We start from the raw sequence: 24,808 nt of genomic DNA, 5'->3' as shown, positions 1-24,808 counted from the left end.
TGAACCACTGGGAAGATGGCCATATGACCAGTGCAATGTAGGGAACTGGATTCTCACTCTAGGTGGTGTCCCACAAGCAGCATATCGTGGACAGAAAACACTCTGACAACGTTAGTTATGGGGTGCAGGTGGCTATCATGATGGGTGGTGCCTAACTGGGAGGATGCCATGACGGCTGGAGTAGTAAAGGGAGTTTTGCCTACAAGTCTGTTCAGAGAGAGTTTTGCCTACAAGTCTGTTTAAGTCTAGCCTTAAAGCATGATAAAAGTGTCCAGACCTGCAAAGGGCAGTAAGGCAAGAGCACTGGGGCCAGCTTGGGAGGTAAGCCAGTCCCTTTTCAGTGGGGCAGTAGGTCACCAATGAGGCCCAGTATCCCAGGCAGGGTGGGACAGTTGGCTGTTGTCCAAGGTCTGCTGTTCTCATCAGAGCAGGGGCTGGAGAACCAGAACAGGGAGCACGGAGAGCATGGAGCTCCCCTCCAGGGACGCATCTGCAGAGGACACCTTGGCAGATGAGAGCAGAGTATGAACTTGGGCAAAAGCCTGGCTCTGCTCTCTGCCACCCCCACTATCCCAGGCCATTCACGCCTCCATCTAGGCCCAACTGGCATGGAAGGGTGGAAAGAGGCAGTGCAGGAGCTGCCACCTCACCATCCCCTCCCTGAACCTACCTGTAGGAGGCTGTGCTCAGGGTCCTGGTGGGGGTCCAGCTGGTCGTGTAGGACTGAGGGCCACCCACCGTCAAAGGCCTGTATGGCTCTATCTATGGAGGGAGGGGTGCAGGATGGGCTTGGCTGAGAAACCCTAGCACAGGGCCCAGCTCCTGAAGGACAAACTGAGACCCTTGGCATCCTGCGTGGGCCCTCCCCAGATAGAAATGGGAAGATAGGACGTCCGCAAGGCTTTTGGAATGGAAGGTGCTGGGCGAGGAATAACAAAATAAAAACAATTGTGTTAAGAGTGCCTTACATACTGTAGTCTTCTATCCTCACAGGAGCCTGACAATTATCATCCCCATTTTACAGATGGACACAAAAAGGCTTAGAGGAATTTAACTCTCAGCTAAGTAAGTGGCAGAGTCAGCCTTCAAACCCAGGCCCTCTAACTCCCAAAGTGGTCAGCGAACCACCCAGCTACTCAGACCCGAAAGGCAAGATCTTTAATGGGGGGAGTTGGCTATGCGTGGCGGAAGCAGGAATCTCGCCTTGTTCCATTCCAGGGCCTCGGAAACTTGTTTTAACCGCCCCAACTTCCTGCCCGCAGGGGCACCAGCCTAGACTACCCTAGGATTCTACTTTGGTCTGTGACTTGGTCTCCGGAACCAGCTGGGCGCAGATTGCCCAAGGGGCAAGACGACAGCAGAGGGGGTAAGTGGGCCTACAAGGCTGCCTCTGGGGGCCTCAGTTTCCTCAGCGCCAGCTAGGCAGCTTGGGAGGGGGCAGAAAGCCCCGACTGGACTCCCTTCCCGCCCCGCCCGGGCCCCTCACCCAAGCAGCGGTTCCTTGTGAAGAGCCCCCGGAAGACTTCGCACTCCTCGCGCCGGTTTCCGCTAGCTCCGCAGTCGCACCAGGGTGCCACGCGCGCGCTAGCGTTGTCCACGTAGTTGGGGGTGACGGCGGTGCCTGCCGAGACCCGGAAAGCAGGATAATCGGCCCACCCGGATAGAGGCATTCCCAGGAGAGCCCCCGCCCCAGCAGGGATCTGGGCGGTGCATACCCACGAGGCCGGCGTAGGCGCGCAGGCAGCTAGGGATCTGGTCTCGAAGGCAGCCGTCCAGGTTGCTGGGGGCAGGCGCGCAGGAAGCCTGGAAGGCCAAGAGGCGGGGCCTGCGCGGGGCGGTCCGAAGGCGGTGAGTGGGAGGTAAGTGGGACCCGCCCCCCACCCGCCAGCCCCGCCCCCTCCCTCTACTCCACCTCCTCCAGCACCTGCAGACCCGGCTGTGCTCGCAGGCGTCTAAGGGCGCGAGGCAGGAGGGCGGGGCCGGTTCAGGACCCGAGAAGGCGCAGGAGGGCACGAAGGTCTGGCGCCGGCGCTCGGCACATGCGGGGCCGCCGCACGGGCAGAAGAGCAGCGCGTGGGTAAGCTCGGGCGGCCCGCGGGCGAAGAAGCGGCGCAGGGCGCGGCGGCAGCGGGCGCGGGGGCAGCTCCCCGGCGCGGCCCGACCCAGGCACTGCACCACGTATGCGGTGCGCAACCGCTGGCATCGCGCATCCGCGGTGCACGCGTCGGCCGCGTCCACGCATCGGTTCGGTGCGACAGCGCTCGGTGACCCTGGTGGAGCGGCGGGCAGGCTGTGGTTGTTGACGTTCCTTACACACACACACTTCACCTCCGCCTCCCAGTCAGGGCCTCCGAAGATGCGGGGTGCTCAAAACTCGAGGTGGGCAGAATGTGACCCGAATGCGTGAGCGACTGGTACTGACTGACCTTCCGTTGTGGAGCTGGGCAGTGGCGGGGTCAGGGATTTCCTGCAGCACGTCTGGGGTGGATGGGGCGCGTCGAGGCTGGGCCTGGCCTCCCGCAGAAGCTGAGGCCCACCCTCCGCAGGCACCACCCCTCGCCCATCCAAAGAGAGGTCCATGAGATTCCTCTCATTCTCCTGGGCCCCATCTGACACGGAAAACAGCAAGGCTTCTGGGACCTGACTCATGGAGACTTATCAGAAATGGTGCTGAGGACAGTGGCCGCTCCTCTTCTGCTCTGACATGCCGGGACGCCTGACCTTTCTTCTCCTTCCCCCTCCCCCTTGGAGACCCTTTGAGTGGCCTGTAGGCTTCAGGTTCTCCTTTCTTCTTGACCTTCTCTTGTGCCTCCTCCTGCCCCCTGCCTCTGCGTCTTCCCCCTCCATCCTCTTCTGGTGCTCCCTCCTCACCGATCTAACTGTTGCTGCCCCATCTGGATGGACTCTGGTTTCCTCCTGGGCTCTCCACTCTCCACTAGCCAGATAAAAAGATTCCCCACTAGGGCTCTGGGCACTGGAGCAATTTAGGCCTGGCTGCCAGGGTGTGGATTCAAGAGAAGTCCCAGATGGCAGGCCACAGGGCTCTGTCCTTAGCCACAGGGCACTCCACTGGGGGCAGAGAGTGTGCCTGGCACAGCCCAGTCACACACCAGGGGTCTGTTGGGCAGAGGGTGAGCTTTATCCAGAAGTGCTATGGGCCACATCTAAATCCAGCCAAGCTAGGGTCTTTGGAGGTCAGAACTTGGCAGCCCCTTCCTAGGACCTCAGTCACAAAACGAGGCTACCCCCGTCCCTCGGTGCTCTCAGCCTCCAGGAACCTTGCTCAGGTGAGAAGCCTCTGGCACCAAAGTTTGAGGGAAGTTTCGCAACCTGGTTCAACACCCATCTCGCTCTGTGTGTGTGTGTGTGTGTGTGTGTGTGTGTGTGTGTGTGTGTGTGTGTCTGGCACTGGCCATCTCTTTTGGGTGGCTGTGGAGGAAGGTAGAATAGACACTGAGGGCTTGGAATAGGTCTGTAAGTGGACGGGATGGACAGGAGAGGGGGAAGCCTTTCCTTTCTCTCTCCTTTCCTCCCCTCCAGTCTCCTTCCCTCCCTTCCAGGACTCCAGAGCAGCAGGCAAACTTTGCCCTTCTCTCCCAGCCAAGCCCTCACATCCCCAGGCTGCAGCCACACACAGCAGCACCTAGTGTCTCCTGAGATCTTGGTTCCACTTCTGTTCCTTTGCTTACCTGTTTCCCTCCACCAGGAGCACCCTTACTTCATGTTCACCCTCAAAACAGCACATCTCAGCTCCAAAATCTCCTCTGCCTTGAACGTTTGCCAGATTCCTTTCTCCTCAACCTACACCACCTGGTAAAGTGACCCCTCCCTCCATGATGACCCAGGTGAGGAAGGGGTAGTCCAAGCAGGTGGAACAGCAGATGCATGGCATGGAGACACTGAAGATGCAGGGCAAGGTATCAATGTGAAGCTGCAAGACTGAAGGTGGAGGGCTGGGGCTGGGGGAAGGGTAATAGAGGCGGGAGAGCAGGCAATAGGAAAAAGAAAGTTTCTGGGGCAGAGCTACCAAGGCGAGACTTGGGAGACTTAGGAGGCCGTGGCTCTGTGGGACCCAAAAGCTGGAGGCGGGGTGCTGTGTCCCCACACCTCGAGCACAGGTGTCTCATTGGTGCCCCTTCCTGCATTTCAGCTTTTCCTAGAATCACCTTCTTGCCTTGTGCTTGAGGAGGGAAGAGGATCAGGGACAGAGAAGCCGAGGTTCAGAGGTCTCGGGGAGAAGGCAGGCACTCACCTAGAAGCAGTAGCAGCAGCAACGGGGGTGCCAAGCAGCTGGCCATGCTGGGCAGCAAACAGAGGAGAGGACGACGAGAGGCAGAGCCCCAGTCAGACAGGTGCCTCCTTCCCAGCTCCCCTGAGCCATAACGAGATGGAAACCCAAGTGTCTGTGCTGACGTGCTCTTCTGGGGGGGGAGGAGCCTTTGCATCAGGAATGACTCCCCGCCCCCAATGAGTCCCCACCCAGGCTGCGCCTTCACGCAGATCTGGGAGCCACTGAATCCAGTGCCAGAATGTGCCTAGATGGATCCCACCACACCCCCCAACACACACACAGCAACGCCCACACAACAACCCAAGGAGACCTTGTCTCTCCCACGCTAAACCATTAACTCTATGAAACAACACTGTTCTTTTCCGTCTCTTATAGTTTTATTGTTAACTTTTTGTTAGCTAATTTTAGACTTGCAAAAAAGTTAGAGCATTGCAAAAATGCTAGCGTTCCCTTTATATCCCTCACCCAGTTTCCCCTAACATCAACATCTTACCTGACCATAGTACAATTATTAAAACTAGGAAATTCATGTTGGTACAAGACACTTAACTATAGACCACTTTGAATTTCCCCAGTCTTTCCACTAATGTCCTTTTTCTGTTCCAGGATCCCATCCAGCATCCCACATTGCACTTAGTCGTCATGTCACCTTAGTTTCTTCCAATCTGTGGTAGTTCCTCAGTCTTTCCTTACAAACTGGGTGCTTCCCTATGTGGCCCTGCACGGTGGGCAGTCCCCCTTCTCGAGGGAAATGCAAGCCATAAAAACTTCTTTCAGTGGCATTAACTTCTCTGTCTCATTGCTGTGTCGTCTCTATAAATCAGAATCCCACAGCGAACACAGGAGTGGGCGTTAGCAAACAGTCTCATTCAGCGCCTTCAGCTGGTAGAGTGAAAGCAAGGCCTGAGCCTTGGGGCTACTTCTCTGCTGCCAGTGGGTGATTGCAAAAATTCCCCAATTCTTCACACCCTATGAAATATGATTTTGCTTCTCCTCCCTGGAGGGGAGGTGGGGTTTGCCTCCCAATCCCTTAGAACCTGGGCTGGCCCTGTGACTTGCTTGGGCCAACAGAATGTTATGGAAGTAAATGTGCCAGTCATGGACTCTCAAGAAGCCTGACAAGCTTCCACATACTCTTCTGCAAGAGGAGATGAGTGAGGTACTTGCCTCAGGATCACAACTACTGATTTTTCTTTTTGCCTCAGGCTCCAGAAATGCCTTGGTATGGTAACTGATCCTGTCTTTAGTTAAATTTTTGATATTTTGTTCATCGTGGACTTTTGTATTAATTTTGATCTTTAAAAATATTACATTAAAATATTTCTTATCTTGATTACTTTTTGTGCCCACGGTGAATGCCTCCCTTGTCTCACTCTAATCCTGGTCCTGCTCGCTTAGAACCCTCCCCAGCTGTTATGTGAACAGGCCTGGGCTAGCCCGCTCATCCCCATCACCCTAGCCAACAGCCAGCCAACCCCAGAAGCAGCGACCAGCAGTTGACTGCAAATGTATAAGTGAGCTGAGCTGAGACCAATCGAACCACCAGCTGACTTGCCAATTCACAGAATTGGTTATTGTTTTAAGCTACTAAGTTTTGGGGTGGTTTTGTTATGTAGCAACAGCTGATAAAGAAGGTCACTCAGCAACTTTTGCATGAAGCAAGGGGAGAGAGTAAATGGCTGTTCAGGGTGTCCAGGGGAGGCAGGAGAGGTGGAGCAAAGGGAACATTCAAGCTAGGCAACACCATCCTATGCCCCGATACATACGGGGCCTGGCTGTCATCTGAGGCTCCACCCACCAGCCACCACCCTTTGTCACCCTCAGGGAGCGCCATGGTGTTGAATTTACAGACAGAAAAGACAGAAGTCCCAGGGCAACATGTCTCTCTTCTGACTTCTACTTAGGTGTCCTTTTGAAAATGGCTTCCTTTGTCCCCTCCCATGGAATGGAGGAGAGGCTGATTAATGTCCAAAGTAAGGGGACTGCAGCAGGCCCCATGCTTCTCTGAAACCTCACCTAAGGACTAGGAGTGGGGTGGGGCTGAGGAAGCATCTGAGGGAAAAGAGAGGGTAGGAGATGGCAGGAAGGAAGGTCCCAAGGATTTTGTTTGTTTGTTTTGCAGGGGCCAGGCTCCAGGGAAGTGGACTCAGTCTGAAATGTAGGACCCCTGGAGTCCAGGCTTCTGTCCCAGCAGTCACTGCCCTCCAAAGAGCTAGGTCCGAATAAAGTGAGTGTAGCAGACACACCTAGGCTGCCAGGACACAGGCCTCTCTGGGTGCCCAGCATGACCCAGCGCCCCCTAGTGACAGGAGGTCAGTGACTACATGACCTTCCCTCCTGGGACTGATGGATTCTCGCTTGAGCTGGAGGGTGTACCCTAGCAGGATCCCGCAGCCCTAAGGAATGGGGACAGCACTGCGCAAATTTTGATGAGGCTCCAGGGTCCTGGAGTAGGTGGTGTGGCGGTAACTCAGGGAAGAAATTTCGAAGCTGCCCAAAGGTGCAAGAGGTCTGCTGACTCGCTGGCTCCGCCCCTGGGGGGCGGGGTCCAAGTTCCTGGTGTGGCTGTCAGTAGCCACCTGTCCTTAAGTCTTCTCATCTCAGGAGTCACTTTTCACCAGAGACAGGATCTTGGCTTTTGGACTCTACCTGCTGAGAATGGCATGGGGTGGGGGGGGGGGGATCATCCCCTGAGGGCTGGGACCCCAGATTGCAAGTCATGCGTCAGGGACCCCCTGTCCTCCCTCAGGGAAAACCAGTGACCCAGGAAGAGCCAGAACTTCTTCCTCCCCTGCCCCAGGGACCTCCAGCATCTGGCCCCAGACAACAGCTTCTCCACGTGGCCTGTCTCATTTCCATACTATAAGCTCAAAAACCTCAGAGTGGGACTTCCCTGGTGGTCCGGTGGCTAAGACTTTGCACTCCCATTGCAGGGGGCCCTGGTTCGCTCCCTGGTCGGAGAACTAGATCCCACAAGCCGCAACTAAGAGTTCACATGCTGCAAATAAAGATCCCACGTGCCACAACAAAGATCCTGCATGTCGCAACTAAGACCCAACGCAGCCAAATAAATATTAAAAAAAAAACTCAGAGTAAGGGACTGTGAGATGAGGGGCAAGAGGTGGATGGGTGAGCAATGGGAAGTGGAGGGCCCCACCTACCTTGGGGGTACAAGCAGGGCCGTGGGTCACAGGCTTCTCAAGGTGGCTGTTGGGCTCTGACAGAGTTCTCAAGGTCTGCGGAGCAATAGGTGGGGGAAGAGTGCTGTGAACATAGGTGGCAAGAGTCCCTGATGCAGGGTGGGGCACAGGGGCTCAAGGTGGCTGGGTGCTAAGTGGAGAGGAGGGGGCCCATCTGGAAGGAGGCAGAAGACAAGAGCCTGTCCCTTTCCTTCCCTCCCCATCTCCCACTGTGCCTCACGCACCCAGGGCCTGGGGCTCTGCAGTGGCTGTCAGGCCCAACTCCATTGGGTGAACACTGCCTAGAGGGTGGCCCCTGCATGGGCCATCTTTGGGTCTGAGCAGTGGATGAGAGGCCAGGAGATTGAGACAGTGACCGTTAGTAGGGACCCTGGGGCTTCTTCCCTGCAGCCAGAGGCTTGCACCCAGTTTGTTCTGTCCAGCTCACTTCCTGCTCCCTCCTGAGAGGAGCCCTTGGGGTCCAGGCTCCAGTTGAGACTCATGCTTTCCCAGGGCCTCTGACACTTCCTCTCTCCAGCCCTGATATTTCTCCTAAGCTCTGGAACCACCCCAGCATCCTCCAGATGTTGGCATCACTCAGGTCCCAAAGAGGGGCGGACTTCCTTCCCCAGTGGTACCTGTATTTGTGCTCCTTGTCATTGGGTGGCCCTGCTGCCCTTGATGACTCCAAGCTATGCTCAGCTGCTCACATCCCATCTCCCAGGGCCTTACCACTTCCTTTGATGTCTTTTGGAAACAGTCTCCTCAATACTTCACCTGGCTGATGACATGTGTTTGCTGCCCCCCCGTAAGCCCCCAGTGATGACACACCAAGCTCTGACCACCTTGATCCTCTGCTCACAGACCCATAATCAACACTAATTGTGTCAAGGCCCTCTCAGCTGGTGCCCTGCCCCTGTTTGGGATGCCCTCTTCCTCCATCTCCAGCCCAAACTTTGCCCTCTCCCTCAGCTTGCCCAGAACGCTCCCAAGGCTAGGCTGTGTCAGATGTGGTCACAGGGCTCATGCCTTGCCCAGCGCCCAGTGAAGGGGCAGCCCTAGACTGACCATGCTTGGTATCATGTGACCCTCATCCCAGGTCGTGGAGAACTGGGTTAGGGGCAGGCCCTTGGCACAAGGGCAGCCAGCACCATAGCTGCCCAGTGGTAGCGAAAGGAAAGATGTGCTGGGCCCTGCATTTGGGAACTTGAAGGGGTAACAGCAGAGATTTAGGCAGAGGAAATGCCAGAAGGCTGAAAGCTCATGAGAGAGAAGCTGGAGAGGCCTTGAAGGGTACATTGGAGCAGGAATTGCATTATAAGCTGGTGAAAAAACAGGGCAAAGTCAAGGATGAGGCAGTCTCTTGGTGGGAGAAAAGATATGGACAAGAGGTACTGAATCCCAGCAGTGGGGACCAGGGTAGAGGGCCCTGCATGGATCCACGCCTTTGGCTTCACTGGAAGGCCACTGGGGCCTTCTGCTCAATGCTTCTTTCCATTGCCTTTGCCTGCCTCTGTGCACCTGGGGGCAAGGCCTGAGGACCCCACCCCAGCTGCCCCAGGTCCAGCAGAGCTCTGAGGAGCAGGAACCTTAGCCCTCAGTGCCTACCCACTGCACGTGGGGTCCCTCCTTGAGCCCCAAAGGCATTGTTGGAGACGGAGTTCCGGGTGCCGGCAGCAGCACCAGGCCAGGCCGGCCCCAGGGAGCAGAGGCAGCAGAAAACTAAGGATCACCGCCAGCGTGAAGGTGTCCTGGTCTGTGGAGGACAGGGCATGGCTGCGTCCTGAGGTGCATCACAGGGGCCCTCCCCACTTGCCCCCCATGGACGCACTTTCAGGCTGCATAGGACCGCTGTCCACACTACCACCAAACCCTGGCTTGTCACAGAAAGGCGGAGCCCAGCCCAGAGCACAGTGGCAATTACGGTTACTATTGCAAACCTGCAGTGGAAAAGAGAAACGGAGGGTCCCACGAGATCAGGGACTTCCAAGGTCACCCCCCACACACCTTTCAGGCCACTCACCCCGTGACCATGGCAGGCGGTCAGGCAGAGCTCCAGCTCTCGGAAGGTGGTGTTCCGGCAGCGCCTTTCCTGGCACACCTATGGGCAGTGTGTGCACTGGGCAGTGAGGGGGAGTGATGCTTTGGCCTGCAGGACTCAAGTGGCAGGGAGGGGTCGGGTGGGCAGGGCTCACCATTCTAGGTCCACACTGGGTGCCTGACTCTACCAGGCCCAAATCAGGCAGGTCCAGCTGGGTGCCGGGCAGCACGAGGGCTCCCTTGCAGGTCACCTGGCGGCTGCCTAGGGGTACGGTGGAGTCCACCGGCACCATGTGTGGCGCCAGTGCACTCTGCTCCCCGCCCTGGCACTGCAGTTTCCCACACTGCGCATCGCTAGGGACGAAGTGCAGGGTAGTCAAACAGCGTGGAGTTTCTCCATACCCTCTTCCCCAGCTTCCCCTCCCTCTGCTCCCCACCTCTGCGCACAGGGCACGAAGCTGCTGTCGCTTTGCTGGCCGCAGTTCCCATGGGCGTCTCCCGCAGAGTTCACAACCTGGAAACAAGCCTCCGGGGCTGGGCGGGAGCCTGAGGAAGCATGGGCGGGACTAGGGGCGGCAGCCCAGACCTGAACCACGCCCATTCTGCCTCAGTTTTCCCCCGCCCACCTCCCCCTAGAGCATTAAACTGAGCAGGCCCGAGGATGCGGGCGGAGGGCGCGCCCTTGGTCTCACCAGGCCCCCAGAGCTGCTGGCACTGATGCTCCAGCGTGGGACACGCGCCGTCCCGGCAGTAGCCGCGGCCTCTGGCGCAGGGCGAGCCATCCAGTAGGTAAATGTCGGGGGGGCAATAGGGGGAGACGCCCGTGCAGAATTCAGGGAGGTCACAGTCGCCCGCAGACCGGCGGCAAGGCGCACCCGCCGGCTTCAGCTACGCAGGTGACCCGCGTGGAGGGAAGGCGGCGAGGCATAGAGAGAAAACGAACAGTTAGAGATCCACTTCGAGAGCGCCAATCGGACATGAGAGAGCCCTGTGGGGAGGTCCAGGCGAACCCACGCACAGAGCAGAGCCAGCACCCGCAAGGGGGACCGGAGGGCGCCGATTAGCCAAGACCAACAGGCCGGCTCCCAAGTGCCCCCAACCCTCACCCCCGAGCCTCCCATACCCTCACCAAGCAGTGTGCGCAGCAGTCCCCGTGGGTGCACTGGGCCCCCGCACGCAGCGAGCAGTTGTGGGCATGGCAGCAGGAGTCCGGGCACTCCTGGAGCCGGAAAGGCGAGGAGGGACCAGGTGAGGGTGCAGCGCCCAGACCTCCGGGGAGGGGGCAGGCGGGGACCAGCTTGGTCCCCCGGGGCTGGTCGTGCGGACCTGACCTGGCCGGCGCCGCAGTCGCACTCCTCGCCCTCTTCCACGAAGCCATTCCCGCAGTGCGCCCGGGGCACTAGGAGCCCGGAGTCCGGCGCGTTGGAGAGGCACGCGCCCCCTCCCTTGCTGAAGAAGGCGCGCAGCTGGCGGCGGCTGCAGGCGCTAAACACTCGCGGGAACGGGTGCCTACGGGCGGGGGAGGGCGTCGGGCATACGGGGACCACCCCCTGCCAACCCCTGCTGGGCTCCAGTCCCCTCCCCCCGGCACACAGGTGCTTGGCTACGCAGCCGCCGGATGCGCGAACACCGCCTGAGCAACTGGCGGCTAGAATTCTCTAGAGGCAGAGCCCAGAGAGGGTAAGTAACTCTCGCAAAGTCACACGGCGAGCGCGAGGCGGGAGCGTGTGACGCCAAGAGCGAGCAGCCCAGGACCCAAGGTCGAATCCCAACCCAGCGCCTCTCCTCCCGGCGTTGGAGTCACCTCGCAAGTTTGTCCGAAAATAATTTATCATATCATGAGAATCCACTTTGCCTGCGTTCCCTACACTTCAGCCTCATAAACAACCCTCAGGGCAGGCACTATTATCATCATCCCCATTTCACAGAAGAAGAAACTGAGGGATAACCGTTTCGCCCAAAGAAATGCAGCTGAGGAAGGCCCGGGTCCCGCGAAGCCTGTCCTGCAGCCCCGCCCCCGCCCCGGCGCGGGTACCGGGTAGCTGCGGCCATCACGCAGCCGCCCTGCTCCGCCGCTGCCTCCACGCAGCAGCCGTCGGGGTCGTGGCTGAGGCCGAGGCTGTGGCCTATCTCGTGGGCCATGGTGGCTGCAGCACCAATGGGGAGCTCCGAGTGGTCCTGGGAGGGCGTGGGGACGGTCACTGCGGGCTGTGGAGACCACCCCCCAGCACCTCTCCTCCTCCTCCCGTCCCAGGTGGCGCTCACGGTGCTCACGCCTCCAGAGCTCTCCGCGCGGCACATGCCCTCGACCGGCGCCAGGCCCACGGTGACGCCCTGGAAGGCGCGGCCCCTGAGGGAGGAGCGCGGCTTGACCGGGCGGGCCGGGAGTCCGGGCCGCCCGGCCGGGACCGCGTAGGGGTCGGAGGCACCCACGTGAGCAGCTGAGCCGAGTCATGTGGCTGCCGTGCCCACAGTCCCTGGCGCCACTGCAGGAAGGCCCAGAGCGTGGCGTTCGCGTCTGGCGTGACGCGGCTCTGGTCCTCCTCGGTCCACACTTCCAGGCCGGTCAGCGCCACCTGAATGTCCAGAGTCCTGAGAATCTGCGGGCGCGGCGAGGCAGGGCTGAAGTGGGGGACCGCCGCGGTGCCCGTGCTCCTCCATGGGAGCGCCCCTCTTTCTTCCCCTCCGTTCCCTCTCCCCATCTCCAAGCCTGCCCCTGTCGTGGTCACCCCAAAAGTGCTCTTCCCCCCACCGACCCAACCTGATCCACATAGCTGGCGACCTCCAGAAGACGCTGTTTGGTGTGGTTCAAGTTCCGGTGCTGGGTCAAGAACTAGAAAAACAGCAAGTAATACCGCGTGTGAGGATGGGCTGCGCTCACCCCATCCAGGCCTGCCAACCCCCTTGGGGCTTCTCTCACCAGGGTGTGATCCGCCACTATGTACAGCTCCAGGTACCTCGGGCTCCCCAAGGACTCCCGCCTCTCCTGGGGAGGCGGCAATGGTGACCCTGAGTGGCAGGCTGCTGGGCTTGAGCCCTGACCACCAACCCCAATTCCCAGAAAGCACAAAGTTAACTTTAAAATTTTGCTAGAACTTGTTCCTTCAGCCTCCAAATAAAAATGTCAGGACAGGAGGCCCTGAATTGGGGCTGCACATTCCTGTGTCTTCTGATTTTAAAGGGCTCTGGATACTGCATTCCTACCCCCACCCCTGCCCGTGCTCCTGACCCTGATCTGGGTGGCACACGAAAGCCTGGCCATGTCCCTTTTGTCCCCAGGGTCCCTGTAGCCACAGGCCCCTTTCCAGCTGAGCAGCTGCTCCGTCCGGAAGATCTTGTGGGTCAAGAAGTCTTTGGAGTCCCCAGCTGGCCAAGGATGCACATAATAGCTGGCATTGCTGCTGAGTGTGATCAGGCCCCTAGGGTGCAAAGGGGTACAGGGGTGGGCAGTAAGGGAACTCTTTCCCTAGCCCCAGGCCCAGCCCCTTCCCCCAGAACTCCTCACCTCATCCCAGAGCAGATGCTGAGGACTACCCAGGAGTCCAGGAAGCCCCTCACACGCCCATGGTAGTGGCAATGATCCTGGAGAGCAAAGGACCCAGCCCCAAATCTCAGCCAGGACTGAGGTGGGAGGGGCAAGAAAAAAAGCATGGTGGGGGACTGGCTCCAGCTTCTGCTTAGGAACAGGAGGAGAATGGGGGAAATGGTGGAGAGGCCCTTGGTGGGTGCATACCCCAGCACTCCTCACCCTGTCCTCAGAGTCCATGGAAGTATCTCACCGTGTGGTTGGGGAACAGCACTACTGGCTGCCCATCTGGGCTGTAGTGGGTTTCTGTGTATCCTGGAGCCAGCAGCCTGCTGGGAGGGAGTGTTGCAGAAATTACTTAATCCAGCCCTGCTTCCTCCAGGATGCCCTCTGGTCTTCCTCCCTGATAGCTAATTGAGTAGCTCTATGAGTGAGGCACAGGGCTAGCACTTAGGAAGCAGCCGAAGTGCGTCTTAGGGAAGGGACAGGAGTGACTGTGCATTGCTCAGCTCAGAAAAATCTTGGGCTAGAATGAGCAAGGTGAAGGTCAGGAAGGAGCCTTGGTAATGGCTTAGATGTGGAAATGGGCGTGTGGGAAGCACCAGGGAGGAACAGGAACATGGGAACGTTTGTGGCTCCCCTAGGACCTGTGACAGGCAGCTGGATCCACAGGTCAGGGGTGTTAGAAAGAGACTGGGCAGGAGGAGAGGAGTCAGGAGACACTGCCGAGGAGGTGCGACTTGGAGCCAAGGAAGTGTGTGAACTCCCTAGGTGGCCCTGGCTGCTGCCTACCCTTGTTGGGCATCTGGACAACCCTCTAGCCCACCTCCTCCCATTCAGAGTTCCTTCAAATCTTCTCCTCAGGCCCCCAGGTCCCACATATCTCCCCACCTGTCCTTCACTGATGCTCACCCCCTGCTTCCAGAGAAAACAGAATCCACACCTGCTCCTGCCCTGCCCGTCTGAGCAGGGATCCTCCTCCCTTCCTTCTCCAGACCCCACTCAAGTAATTGAATTCATCTTTGGGCTCCATCTCTTCAGGATCCTTCCCACGAAGATGGATCAACCATAAGTAAATTTCTCTTCTTTAAAGAAAATCCTTCACCCCACCTCACCTTGGCCTCTTTACCCGCAGACTGCCCCCAAAGACTTGTGATGCCTGCTTCTCCACTTCCCAGTCTTACTTCCTCCTCCAGCTTTGCTCCCCCACTCCACCCACACACTCAACCTTAGGAGGGAGGTGATGTGATCACCCTTTTTTTTTTTTTTGCGGTACACGGGCCTCTCACTGTTGTGGCCTCTCCCGTTGCGGAGCACAGGCTCCAGACGCGCAGGCTCAGCGGCCATGGGTCACGGGCCCAGCCGCTCCACGGCATGTGGGATCTTCCCAGACCGGGGCACAAACCCGTGTCCCCTGCATCAGCAGGCTGATTCTCAACCACTGCGCCACCAGGGAAGCCCTGATCACCCTTTTTAACACATGGGGACATTGAACCCCAGAGAAACTATGGTTAGGCATGGTGGAACCTGAGTTCCACCTGAGTTTGTTCCCAGTGCATGGGGGAGAATAAAACATGTGTAGAGTGCTCAGAACAGTGCCTGCAATGAAATAAGCACTTGATAAATGATAGCTGTTGATAACACAGTCTAGATGGTTTCACGAACCCACGCTCCATCTTAGACATTCACCTCACCCAGCCCAGCTCTGCCTGCTCATTCACCAGCTCAGAATCTTTGGCTTTGCACCATCCTGGACACTCAGCAACAAAATGGCCTTCTGTGATCTGGCCCTGCTAGGACTCCCCAAATTTGTTTCCCCTTGCTCCCCTCCCTCAGATGGAGACTCCCCAGGCAAGCCAGACAAATTGGCACGCCCTCTTGAATGTGCCTTGACCTATGTAGCCAGTGTACCTTTGTCCCTGGCATTCCCAAAGCCTGGAGCACCCGCCCATCTTTGGAATCCATCTTGGATTCTCTTTTGACTCAGCACACCCTGTGAGCACCCACCAGGTGATGCTCACTCATTCCTGGCAGGAAGCTGACAAGATGTTTCTGGGGCCGGGATGAGAGATGTGCCCCACAGCAGGGCTGACCCAGCCTCAATAGCCCACTTCAGCCTCGAGGGAGCCAGTCATGGGCTAGCATGACTCGCCCTGTCACCTGCACCTCCTCCTCTGGGGTTCTCACCCCATCCAGCCTCCATCTAGGGTTCCCATCAGTTTCTGTCCCCAGCACTGAACCCTCCCCAGAGAGAGGGGCTATTCTTGGCTCCCAGCTCTTTCCCCGGCCTGGTACTCACTGATTCTTCTCCAGCTCTAGCAGGAGCTCCTGGCCTTCAGCCTTCAAGACCACCAGCCCCACTTCTAGCTTCGAGACCTGGGCAAGAAGGAGTGTAGGGCTGAGAGGGCGGGCATCCAGGTCCCCTGCCTGCCAGGAAGCAGGAAGGATGTGGAGCTGACTGGCGAGGGAGTTCATGGGGAGAGCACAGGGGCACGGGGCAGAAGGCCCCCGCTTGCCATTGTGGGTGTGGATGGGTGTGGGGTGAGAACTTGCAAAGGTGCTTTCAAACTCAGAATGGTTGTTGTTCTGACAGCAGCCATTTGACAGAGCCTGCTAGGTGCACTCCACATCCTCCCTGGAGAGACAAGTGGTCTCAGAAAGATGCCATGCCTTGCCCAAGGTTACTGGTCTCTTCCTCTGGTCTTCCCTCCTCTTTCATGCCCAGAAGCCTTCCTCTAAGCAGGGAGGAGAGTGGGGTCCTGAAGACATTGATGCGGGAGAGTGGGGTAGCCACGGCTCAGGCCTCCTCACAACCTCTCCTTTCTGTACCTTGCTGTTCCCCACTCCCTGTAGAATTCAGACTTAGTACCTCCACCTCCAATGCTGACTAGCTGCCCACCCCCCCAAATTTTCCTACGCCTCTAGCAGGCTCACCCCACACCTGCTTCACTGAGCCCGTGAGATAAACACTGACTCACACGCCTTGCCAAGAGAAAAACTCTGGTTTTCTTGGCTAGATGTCAGGAGGGTGGGCCTGGGCCAGCCTGCCCACCTCTCCTTCGCCTACCCTCTTTGCCGCTTCCACCCTGTGGGAATACCCCATCTGCCCGCTTTGTCCACTCCCTGGCTGGGGGCCCAGAGCTGGAGCGGGCCAGGAGCCTCCTGGAGAGCAGCTGTGTCCTTGGAATGCTGGCCCCCACTTTTGCTGGCCCTTCCCTTTTATCCCACAATGCACTGGCCTGGGCCCCAGGCCAAGAGGCTCAGAGTCTTATGGAGGGGGCCTTCCTCTGCAGGTGGGGAGCAAATAGTCCCCTCCCCCAGCCAAAGGCCGCCCTAGGCCCCAAGCATGAGCTCATGTGGCCGGAATGCCATTTGTTTTATTGGAGAAAGATTTGCACGGAGGAAAGTAGGCAGCCCAGATGGAAAGCTTCCTCTTGCCCCACCCCCATCCCTCTCTCTGTCCCTCTGCAGCCCCTGCTGTCCTCATTTCTTGCCCTCCTGGTGACCCTGCCCTTCACCATGCACTCCATCTCCAACCTAAAATGTAGGTGTTTCCTGCCTCTGGGACAGGACACCCTGCCACTCTGTCTGCTGTCCTCATCTTGGCAGACTTCCCAGGGACAGAAAAATTGAGGAAAGCAAATTCCCTCTGGCACTCCCCTCCTATTTGGTCACAGCCCAGGCCAGGCCCAGAGGGACGTCCGCAGTCAGGGTGGTTTCAGCATGTGATGTCCCTTCCCCTATGCCAGTGATGAACAATCTCAAAGCTCGGGCTGGCACCATGCTGACCACTTGAATGGGGGCCCTGAGGGTCTGGGGGACCCAGTGAGGGCCCTAGGTTGAGAGTTGCTGGGCCTGTGGCGGCCCCCCGGCCTACACGGCAGTGCTCTCCTGCCTTCCTCCTTGCAGGCTTGGACAGTGGATTGTCTTCTCTTTCCTGAAAATTCATGATGAAAAGGGTGCTCTAGGCTTGGGGAACATTGGCCAATGGTTTCTTCTGGGTTAAAGAGCTGTGTGACCTTGGGCAGTTTCTCCAGCCTCTCTGGGCTTCAGTTTGCCCCTCTGTGAAATGGGCATACAAAGGCTGTTGGTCTCCATGCAGCACAGCTGTGTGGCACATACAGATGGGGGCAAGGTTATTCTGAAAGTGTGTGATGGATGGCCGTTGGGAGGAGACTGGGACAGAGCATCCAGAAGAAGCAAAACAGGGTGGGCTTGCATTTGGGGGCACTAGGAGAGAGTGACTACTGGGCAGAAGTGGCGTGAGCCAGTGAGACAAGTTTCAGGCCCCTAAATGGCAGGGTCCTGGAGAGGACAGCAATTCATCCACAGGGTCACATGTTCTGGTAAACTTCGCAAAAGGAAGATATTTTGGTGTTTTCTTAAAGAGGTCCTTGAAAAGCTTCTGGCCCCACCTCTGCCTGATGGGGTGGAGGTGGCCTGAATAACACTGGGAAGAGATGGTTAAGGAGGAGGTGGGGGAGAGGAAACTGGAAAATGACTTCCATGTGTGCAGCCTCTCTCCAGCTAGACGTCTCCCACCTGCCCCTGCCAAACCTTCGGGGAGGGGCCTGAAGGACTCTGGGGATCTAGGGACCCCAGCGAAACTGCCACGCTGATATCTGGGGAGGGGCAAAGGGGCTGAGAGACCCTGGGCCTCTGCAGAGTAAGGGATGACCTGGCACTGACCGGCTGCTCCAGGGTGACCATGTGCCGGGGTCGTCCATCCAGAACCCAGTGCAGGGTGACTGGCTCTCCAGGGGTGTTTCCTGGGGAGAGGACAGAGCACAGGGTGAGGGGAACCTGAGGGACATAGGGAAATTGGAGACAACAGAGGGATAGAGTTAGAGGATGTCAGCAGGCAGGAACAGGAGACTCCATCTTCAATACTCAAAAGTTTAGCCTGGGGCTTCCCTGGTGGCGCAGTGGTTGAGAGTCCGCTTGCCGATGCAGGGGACACGGGTTCGTGCCCCGGTCTGGGAAGATCCCACGTGCCGCGGAGCAGCTGGGCCCGTGAGCCATGGCCGCTGAGCCTGCGCGTCCGGAGCCTCTGCTCCGCAACGGGAGAGGCCACAATAGTGAGAGGCCCGTGTACCACAAAAAAAAAAAAAAAAAAAAGTTTAGCCTGGAGAAGGGTGGCCACCCATGAGGCATCCTTGGAACTGAGGAGCCACCAGGGAGGTGGCAGAAGAGAGACAGAGGAGCCTGGGAAGAACTGCTCAGCTGGGCACTTGGGAGACCCACTGACCTTGGGAGGGGAGAATTGGGGTCAAAGATCACAAGGAAGAGACCAAGGCCCCTAATACAGAGGGGAAAGGAAATGGGAGGCAGCTTCAGGTATTTTTAGACTGGGCAGCAGATGCTTTTAGGGTGAGAGATGTGTGAAGACAGGACGCCTGTGTCTCCCCCACCATCTGAGAAAAACAACAGCCAGATGTTGCCCAAAGCTCCCTCTGGGGGCTTCATGCTGGGGGCAGGGCTTCCAGGGACACTGGCCCAGAAGCCCCCTCCTCGAGTCTTCAAGAGTGGGGGGGTTTGTTTGGGAGACAGAGCCTGAGTGCTCCCAGGACGGGAATGCTTAAGGGGGGCTCCAGGAGGAATACCAGAGTGAAGCATTACTCAGAAAGTGCCTGGAATGCTCCCCTGGAATGCTCCCAGCCCCCCTGCCAAGTAGACCCCGGAAACTCTCACCACACCCGCCCTGCAGGAATCAGACCTCAGGCTGCCCAGAGCCTACAGGCAGCCTTCCCTCCATCACTGGGGAAGCCCAGCTCCCAGAACTGACAGCTCCCCAACCCCCGCCCAGCCCTGGCCCCAGCCCTGCCCAGGCTGAGATGGCTGCCCATGGAAGTGGCTCAACTCCTGCCAGGCCACACCGACTCCTTTCTCCTTCTCCACCTCCTCCTGCAGACCCCATCATCAAAGACCTGGAATCGCAGCCACTTCAGGAAGTCCCCTTCTCCCAAGAAGCCCTCCTTGATTGGATCAGCAGTTTCCATCAGGTAGATGGGGGTGAGGGTGGGGAGGTGCAGGGCCTTGGAATTGAGGCTGAAGGGCCAGTGTAGGGAGGGGTCTGAGTGCGGGGTGGGGGGTGGGGGCGGTCTCAGGCTAGAGAGGACTTAACTAGGCGTGGAGCACCAGGTCCAGCTGGCCCTGGGTTTCCCAGGGTGGAGAGGGGAAGGTGTGCCTGTGTGCATGTGTGAGTGTGGGTTCTCCTCCTGGCCCTGTGCACACACGCTGGCCATTGGCACCTTGACGGGGACAAGGAGGCAGAGATGGAGCTGTGGTGACTAGGTGGATGGGAGTGGAAACTGAGGAGCCAGTGTGGTGTTGGGGAGCATAGAGTCCCTCTCCATTCCTCCCAGGGGTCCCTTCATCCTCCCCTGACCCCAGGCTGAAGAGGAGGGAGCAGCGGAATGCCTGGGGACCATCCCCAAAGGCATGAGGTCTGTCATCCCTCCCCCTCCACGCCCCAGAACAGGGCAGGACCCTATCCCTGTTGCCACCCGCCCCCCCACCCCTGCACAGTGCTCTGGAACCCACTGTCCCCAGGCTGCCTGGCCCTTCCTGCCCGCCTTGTCACGCACTTGATGTACAGGACTCCGCCAGTCCTCCCACCCTTTGGGAGAGGTTTTCATCAGCCCCATCTCACAGAGTTTGTAGAGGTCAAACTGAGAAGAGACAGAGCTGCAGTCTTCCCCCAGGGCCCTGCTAAACAGACACCTTCTGTTTGAAGCCGTTTCTATCTAACCAAACAAGGCAACAATATAAACAATATACACACTGCCCCAAGGCCCTGGGATGAGGGGGTGAACATGGAATGATGCATGAGTGTGGAGGCCACAGCTAGTCCCTTAGTGTGAGGGCGCAACAGGGACTCCAGGGCACCGGTGGTCTCGGACTTCCTGGAGGATGGAGGCCCGCTGAACCCTAGGAGATGAAGGTGCAGGAACCTTCATACTGGCGGATGGGGCCACAACAGAGAATCCAGAGGGGTTTGGGGCTGCTAAGTGGCTGCTTGAAGGGAAGGGGCCCTGCCACTCTGCTTCGCCATTGACACAGGGTATCTGGGCACAGTGTGCAAGTCTGGGCCCTGAGGCCAGCACAACTGCAGTTGAGAGTCCCTGGGCAATTCCCACAGAGACTCTCCCAAACCCTCCCCATGGCCTGTCCTCCTGGACCGCGCGATCCCCGGGGATTTCCGACCCTCCGTCCCCGACAGCGACCTCGCGGCGCACTCCCACTCACCTTGAAACGCCTCAGCCCCCCACACCGGCCACGGTAGTCGCAGTAGCAGCAGCAGCCCCAACGCCGGCGACCCTCGAGCTCTCCGATACCCCGGGCGCATAGCTGTGAGCGCCTAGCGTCTGAGCTGTGGCTCCCAGCTCTCGGCTCCGCCCCGGCTGGATCGTGGCCGACCCACGCCCTCTGCAGCCGTCCCGCCGCCTCCCAACCCTCCCGCACCCCCATCCTGGCCCGCAACCCCCTTCTCGCGCGACCCCGCACGGAGCCCCGCCTGCCCGCGCCACCATCTCAGCCCATCAGTCCTGATCCCGGCCGGCGTGTGCCCTCGGGGAGCCGGGACCACCCTGTCGCGTCTAGGGGTTAGAGCTCGGTGGGGCGGGAGACCCTCGCGAGCCAACCCGCCGCATAGGTCTCAGAGGGCCCCCTATTCGTTGGGGTGGGAAGTGGAGATGGGGCAGGGACCCTCGGGAAGGGCCTTTGAGGACCAGAGCGGGGAGGCGGGGACAGTGCTAGGGGGCCACCTGTTGCTGCTCCGGTCTGCCCAGGAAGCGCCCCCCTCCATGGTCTCCTGGATCGGACCTTTGTCCTCGCCTTGACACCAGTCACGCCCAGAGTCGCCCGGGTGAGAGACTGGCGGGCCCTAGGAGAAGGGATGCCCGGGCGACCGCGACAGGCAGGTGCAGCCAAGGCCCCAAGTTAGTCTCTGTTCCGTGGTGGCCGCCAGCGCCTGTGCCCGAGGTGCGCGGGTCGGTCGGGAGGACGAGCGGAGGCCGCGGTCCTGCGGGCTCCCTGCACGGCAAAGGCGAGGCGGTGGAACAGGCGGGCGGGCGGAGAGGGGTGCAACCCTTTGTCCCTGGTGGTGGCCGGGGGGTGGGGGTGGGGCAAGGAATGGCGCAAAGCCATAGACTCCCACACGTGCGGGAGCCTTTTGGCTTTTGTTTCTTGTTTTAAAAAGTTTGTGTACTGAGTAGTAAATTCGGATAGCGAATAGCAAGTATTCCGATAGCGAGGGATGTTAAATTTAAGCAAATCTGTTTGTTTATGAGAATTCAAAATGCGCCAGTTCAGTTAGTAAGAGTTGCAGTGGGGAAGGTAACCTATGTTGGCCTCATTCAAACATCAAAAAGTATGGTGAGAGGTATAGGGGACATCCCATCCTCTCAGACCACGCCCCTCCAACAGGAAGCTATTATAAGCTTCTTGTATAGGCTTTTAGATTAGTTTATGCATGTCCACAACAATACAAACACTTTTTTTCCTCTTTTTTTTTCTGTACCTTGAGTTTTTTCACTTAATACCCTTGGAGATCCTTCCTATCAGTGGTCTCCTTAACATACTATTCTTTTTCTTTTTCTTTCTTGTTTTGGCCTTGCCATGCAGCATATGGGATCTTAGTTCCCCTGACCAGGGATTGAACCTGTGCCCCCTGCAGTGGAAGTGCAGAGTCTTAACAACTGGACCACCAGGGAAGTCCACATTAACACTATTATTTTTTTTTAATATTTATTTATTTGGTTGTGCCGGGTCTTAGTTACAGCAGGTGGGCTCCTTAGTTGTGGCATGCGAACTCCCAGTTGCAGCATGTGTGTGGGATCTAGTTCCCTGACCAGGGATCGAACCTGGGCCCCTGCATTGGGAGCACAGAATCTTATCCACTGTGCCACCAGGGAAGTCCCAACACTATTCTTATGATTATTACTATTATTCTACTATGATTACTTTGGATTTTAAAATTACAATAAAATGTACTTACTTTAAGTGTACAATTAGATGAGTTTTGATAAATTTATACACCTATGTAATCACCACCACAATCTAGATAGAACCTTTCCATCACCCCCAAATAGTTTTCCTGTGCCCCTTCCGAGTCAATCTCTCCCACTCCTAACCCCAGGCAACCACTGATATACTTTCTGTCTATAGATAAGATTTGCCTGTTCTAGAACTTCAAACAAGTAGAATCATAAAACATGTACTCTTTTGTGTCTGGTTTCCTTCCCTCTTTGTTTTTGAGATTCATTTGCATTGGTTCATGTAGCAGTAATTTGCTCTTTTGTAGTGCTATGTTCCATGGTAAGGGGGAAGCACGGTTTCTCTATTCTCCAGCTAGGCATTTGGGTTCTTTTCCTGTTTGGGCTCTTCTAAATATGGCCGCTACAAATTGCTGTGTAAATCTGTATGAACGTGTTTTCATTTCTCATCTGTAAATACCTTGAAGTAGAATTGCAAGGTCATACAGTAAAGGGCATGTTTAATTTTTTAAAGAAACTATTTTCCAAAGTGTCTGTACCATTTTACATTCCCACTAGCAATGTGTCAGAGTTCTCCATATCCTCACCAACATTTTAGTGTTGTCAACCTTTTATTTTTATTTACTTATTTATTTATTTGGCTGCATTGGGTCTTCATTGCTGCACACAGGCTTTCTCTAGTTGCAGTGAGCGGGGTCTATTCTTCATTTCGCTGCAGTGTGCGGGCTTCTCATTGCAGTGGCTTCTCTTGTTGCGGAGCACGGGCTCTAGGCGCACGGGCTTCAGTAGTTGTGGCGCACGGGCTTAGTTGCTCCACAGCATGTGGGATCTTCCTGGACCGGATATCGAACCTGTATCCCCTGCACTGGCAGGCAGATTCTCAACCACTGTACCACCAGGGAAGTCCCCAACCTTTTAAATTTTAGCCATTCTAATGAGTATGCAGCATTCTCATCATTTTTAATAGCTGAATGCTATCATTTATTCATAGTCTCCTCTTGGGCATATAAATGGTTTCCAGTCCCTTTACTATTACAAACAATGCTGTAATGGATAATTATATACACATTTTCATCTGTGAGATGATCTCCTACAAGCAGGATTGCTGGGTCAAAGGATATGTGTGTTTGTGATTTGGGTAGATAGAGTTAAATTGCCCTCTGATTTGTGCCAATTCACAGTTGTACCAGCAATATCTGGAGTGCTCATTTTCCCACAACCTTACCAACACAATTATCAAAATGTAATATTTGCTAGTCTGAAAGTGAAAGCGCAGTCTCCATTTGCATTTTGTCTTATGAGTGAGGTTGAATATTTGTTCAAACATTTAAGAGCCGTTTGTATTTCTTTTTCCCTGAATTGCCTGTTCATATCCACAGCTCATTTTTCTGTTGGGTCTTTCTCTTAACAACTTGAAGGAACTCTATATATAAGGGAGATGAACCCTTTGTCTGGAGTATGAGTTGCAAATATTTTCCCCAGTTTGTGAGATGTATCCAGCCTGTGGTGTGTGGCTTCAGCTCAGTTATACTCATTGCTGAGTAACATTTGATTGTGTGACTATAACCACACTTTTCTTTCACTGACACTACTGTTGCTGGAGCTTTGAGTAGTTCTTAGTTGTGAGATGTTATAAAAAATGCTGCTGTGGACATTCATATGCATGGGTCCTTAGCTTCCTCCCTTTGCCTGTCCTGCTTCCTCCACCCCTTTACTGGTCTCCCCTGGGAACACGTTCTTTTTTTTTTTTTTTTTTTTGGGGAACACGTTCTTAATAGGTCACTTGCACATGAAACCTTGTAATGGGGAACGAGACCTAGTACAGACATAGATGGCTTTGGTCATGATGGGTGCTCCAGTGTAGACAGGCTGGAGAGGCATCAACCCCTCCCCCTGTGGATGAGGACTTGTATCTTCCTAATTTGCCTTCTCTCAGAATCCACATTCTCTTTTGGAATCTCTGGTTATGCTCCTGGTTCAAGATGAAAGAGCCTGGGCCTCTCTGTCCACCCCTACTCTTCCCCACATCCTCCCTGAACGGGGAAAGAGAGGGGCTCTTTTTGTCCTGGGGACTGACAGCAGCAGAGGCCACCCCTCCAGGACAGAATTCCTGATATTCCTGCTGGATGACCAAGAGGCAGAGAGTAAGGCATCCTGTCACACTCTTGGTCCATTTTGCTATCTCTTTTCTCATCCGAAGAGGCTTTGGGGAGGAGTAGGGGTGAACAGAGAGACCAGGCTTCCGTCTTGAAACAGGAGCTCAACTGGAGATCCCAAAGGAGAATGTGGATCCTGAAAGAGGGCAAATTAGGAAGATACAAGTGCCGACCATGATAAAGGAAACAGTCCTGAAGAGGAAGAAGAGAGGGGCAGCTAAGAAAGCTCCAGAGGTCACAGGGGCAGGACAACACCAATGTGCACCCTGGCCCGGAGGTGGCGCAAGTCCCATGACCTGGGGGCCAGGGAAGCAGAGCAACCTCCAGGGCAGCCAGACTCTGAAGGCAGAGGGGAGGCTTTAGCACACTGGCTGACTCCTACTCACACTGCAGACCGTGGCCTTGGTGTCTTCTTGTCCAGGGGCCCTCCCTGACTCGAAGCCGGCCACTGTCCCCTGCACTATCCTTCTCACTGCACCACATCTCACACAGCAATGCACTTGCCCATTGCCTTGTCTCTCTCCTCCAGACCTTAAGTCCTGTAGGCTCTGGGACAATGTTCGCTGCCTGGCACAGGACCTGGCACACAGTCAGTGCTAATAAAATGAGGGGGACACGTA

At 56.7% G+C, this 24,808-nt stretch overlaps 1 protein-coding gene across 25 annotated transcripts; it reads right to left on the bottom strand.

The window, feature by feature from the left end:
• LOC115847541 (disintegrin and metalloproteinase domain-containing protein 33) lies at positions 1–20,456 on the bottom strand. 25 transcript variants are annotated; one of them, XM_060284757.1, is made up of 24 exons: positions 20,285–20,456; positions 17,726–17,805; positions 15,336–15,412; positions 13,290–13,368; positions 13,016–13,092; positions 12,740–12,929; positions 12,431–12,496; positions 12,272–12,343; positions 11,944–12,110; positions 11,776–11,860; positions 11,546–11,688; positions 10,842–11,019; positions 10,640–10,729; positions 10,203–10,398; positions 9,948–10,056; positions 9,666–9,864; positions 9,494–9,571; positions 7,453–7,527; positions 4,253–4,421; positions 1,925–2,270; positions 1,716–1,825; positions 1,487–1,621; positions 671–762; positions 1–503 (listed from the first exon to the last, which is right to left on the bottom strand). In XM_060284757.1, exons 1-24 carry the CDS (start codon positions 20,382–20,384, stop codon positions 423–425), a joined length of 2,994 nt encoding a protein of 997 aa, XP_060140740.1. In that variant the 5' UTR covers positions 20,385–20,456; the 3' UTR covers positions 1–422. The 25 variants fall into 25 exon arrangements, 23 of the variants coding, with proteins under 23 accessions (XP_060140740.1, XP_060140741.1, XP_060140743.1 ...); XM_060284758.1 differs by having other exon boundaries at positions 13,290–13,365; XM_060284760.1 differs by lacking the exon at positions 15,336–15,412 and having other exon boundaries at positions 13,290–13,365; positions 20,285–20,405.
• Between the last annotated feature and the right edge of the window lie 4,352 nt (positions 20,457–24,808).

The sequence above is a fragment of the Globicephala melas genome, chromosome 15 (assembly GCF_963455315.2).
Source record: "Globicephala melas chromosome 15, mGloMel1.2, whole genome shotgun sequence".
Lineage (NCBI taxonomy): Eukaryota > Metazoa > Chordata > Mammalia > Artiodactyla > Delphinidae > Globicephala > Globicephala melas.
Note: the sequence above shows the minus strand (reverse complement) of the source record. Positions and strands in the feature narration are given on the sequence as shown.

Bases quoted from the DNA above. Each gene is read 5' to 3' on its own strand.
- LOC115847541 (XM_060284755.1), bottom strand. From the start codon at position 20,384: ATGCGCCCGGGGTATCGGAGAGCTCGAGGGTCGCCGGCGTTGGGGCTG. The intron at 12,344-12,430 runs GTGAGAGAAGCC...CTGTTTTTCTAG, and splicing joins TAGTGGCGGATCACACCCTG to TTCTTGACCCAGCACCGGAA. The intron at 504-670 runs GTAGGTTCAGGG...TCATCTGCCAAG, and splicing joins CTGAGCACAGCCTCCTACAG to GTGTCCTCTGCAGATGCGTC.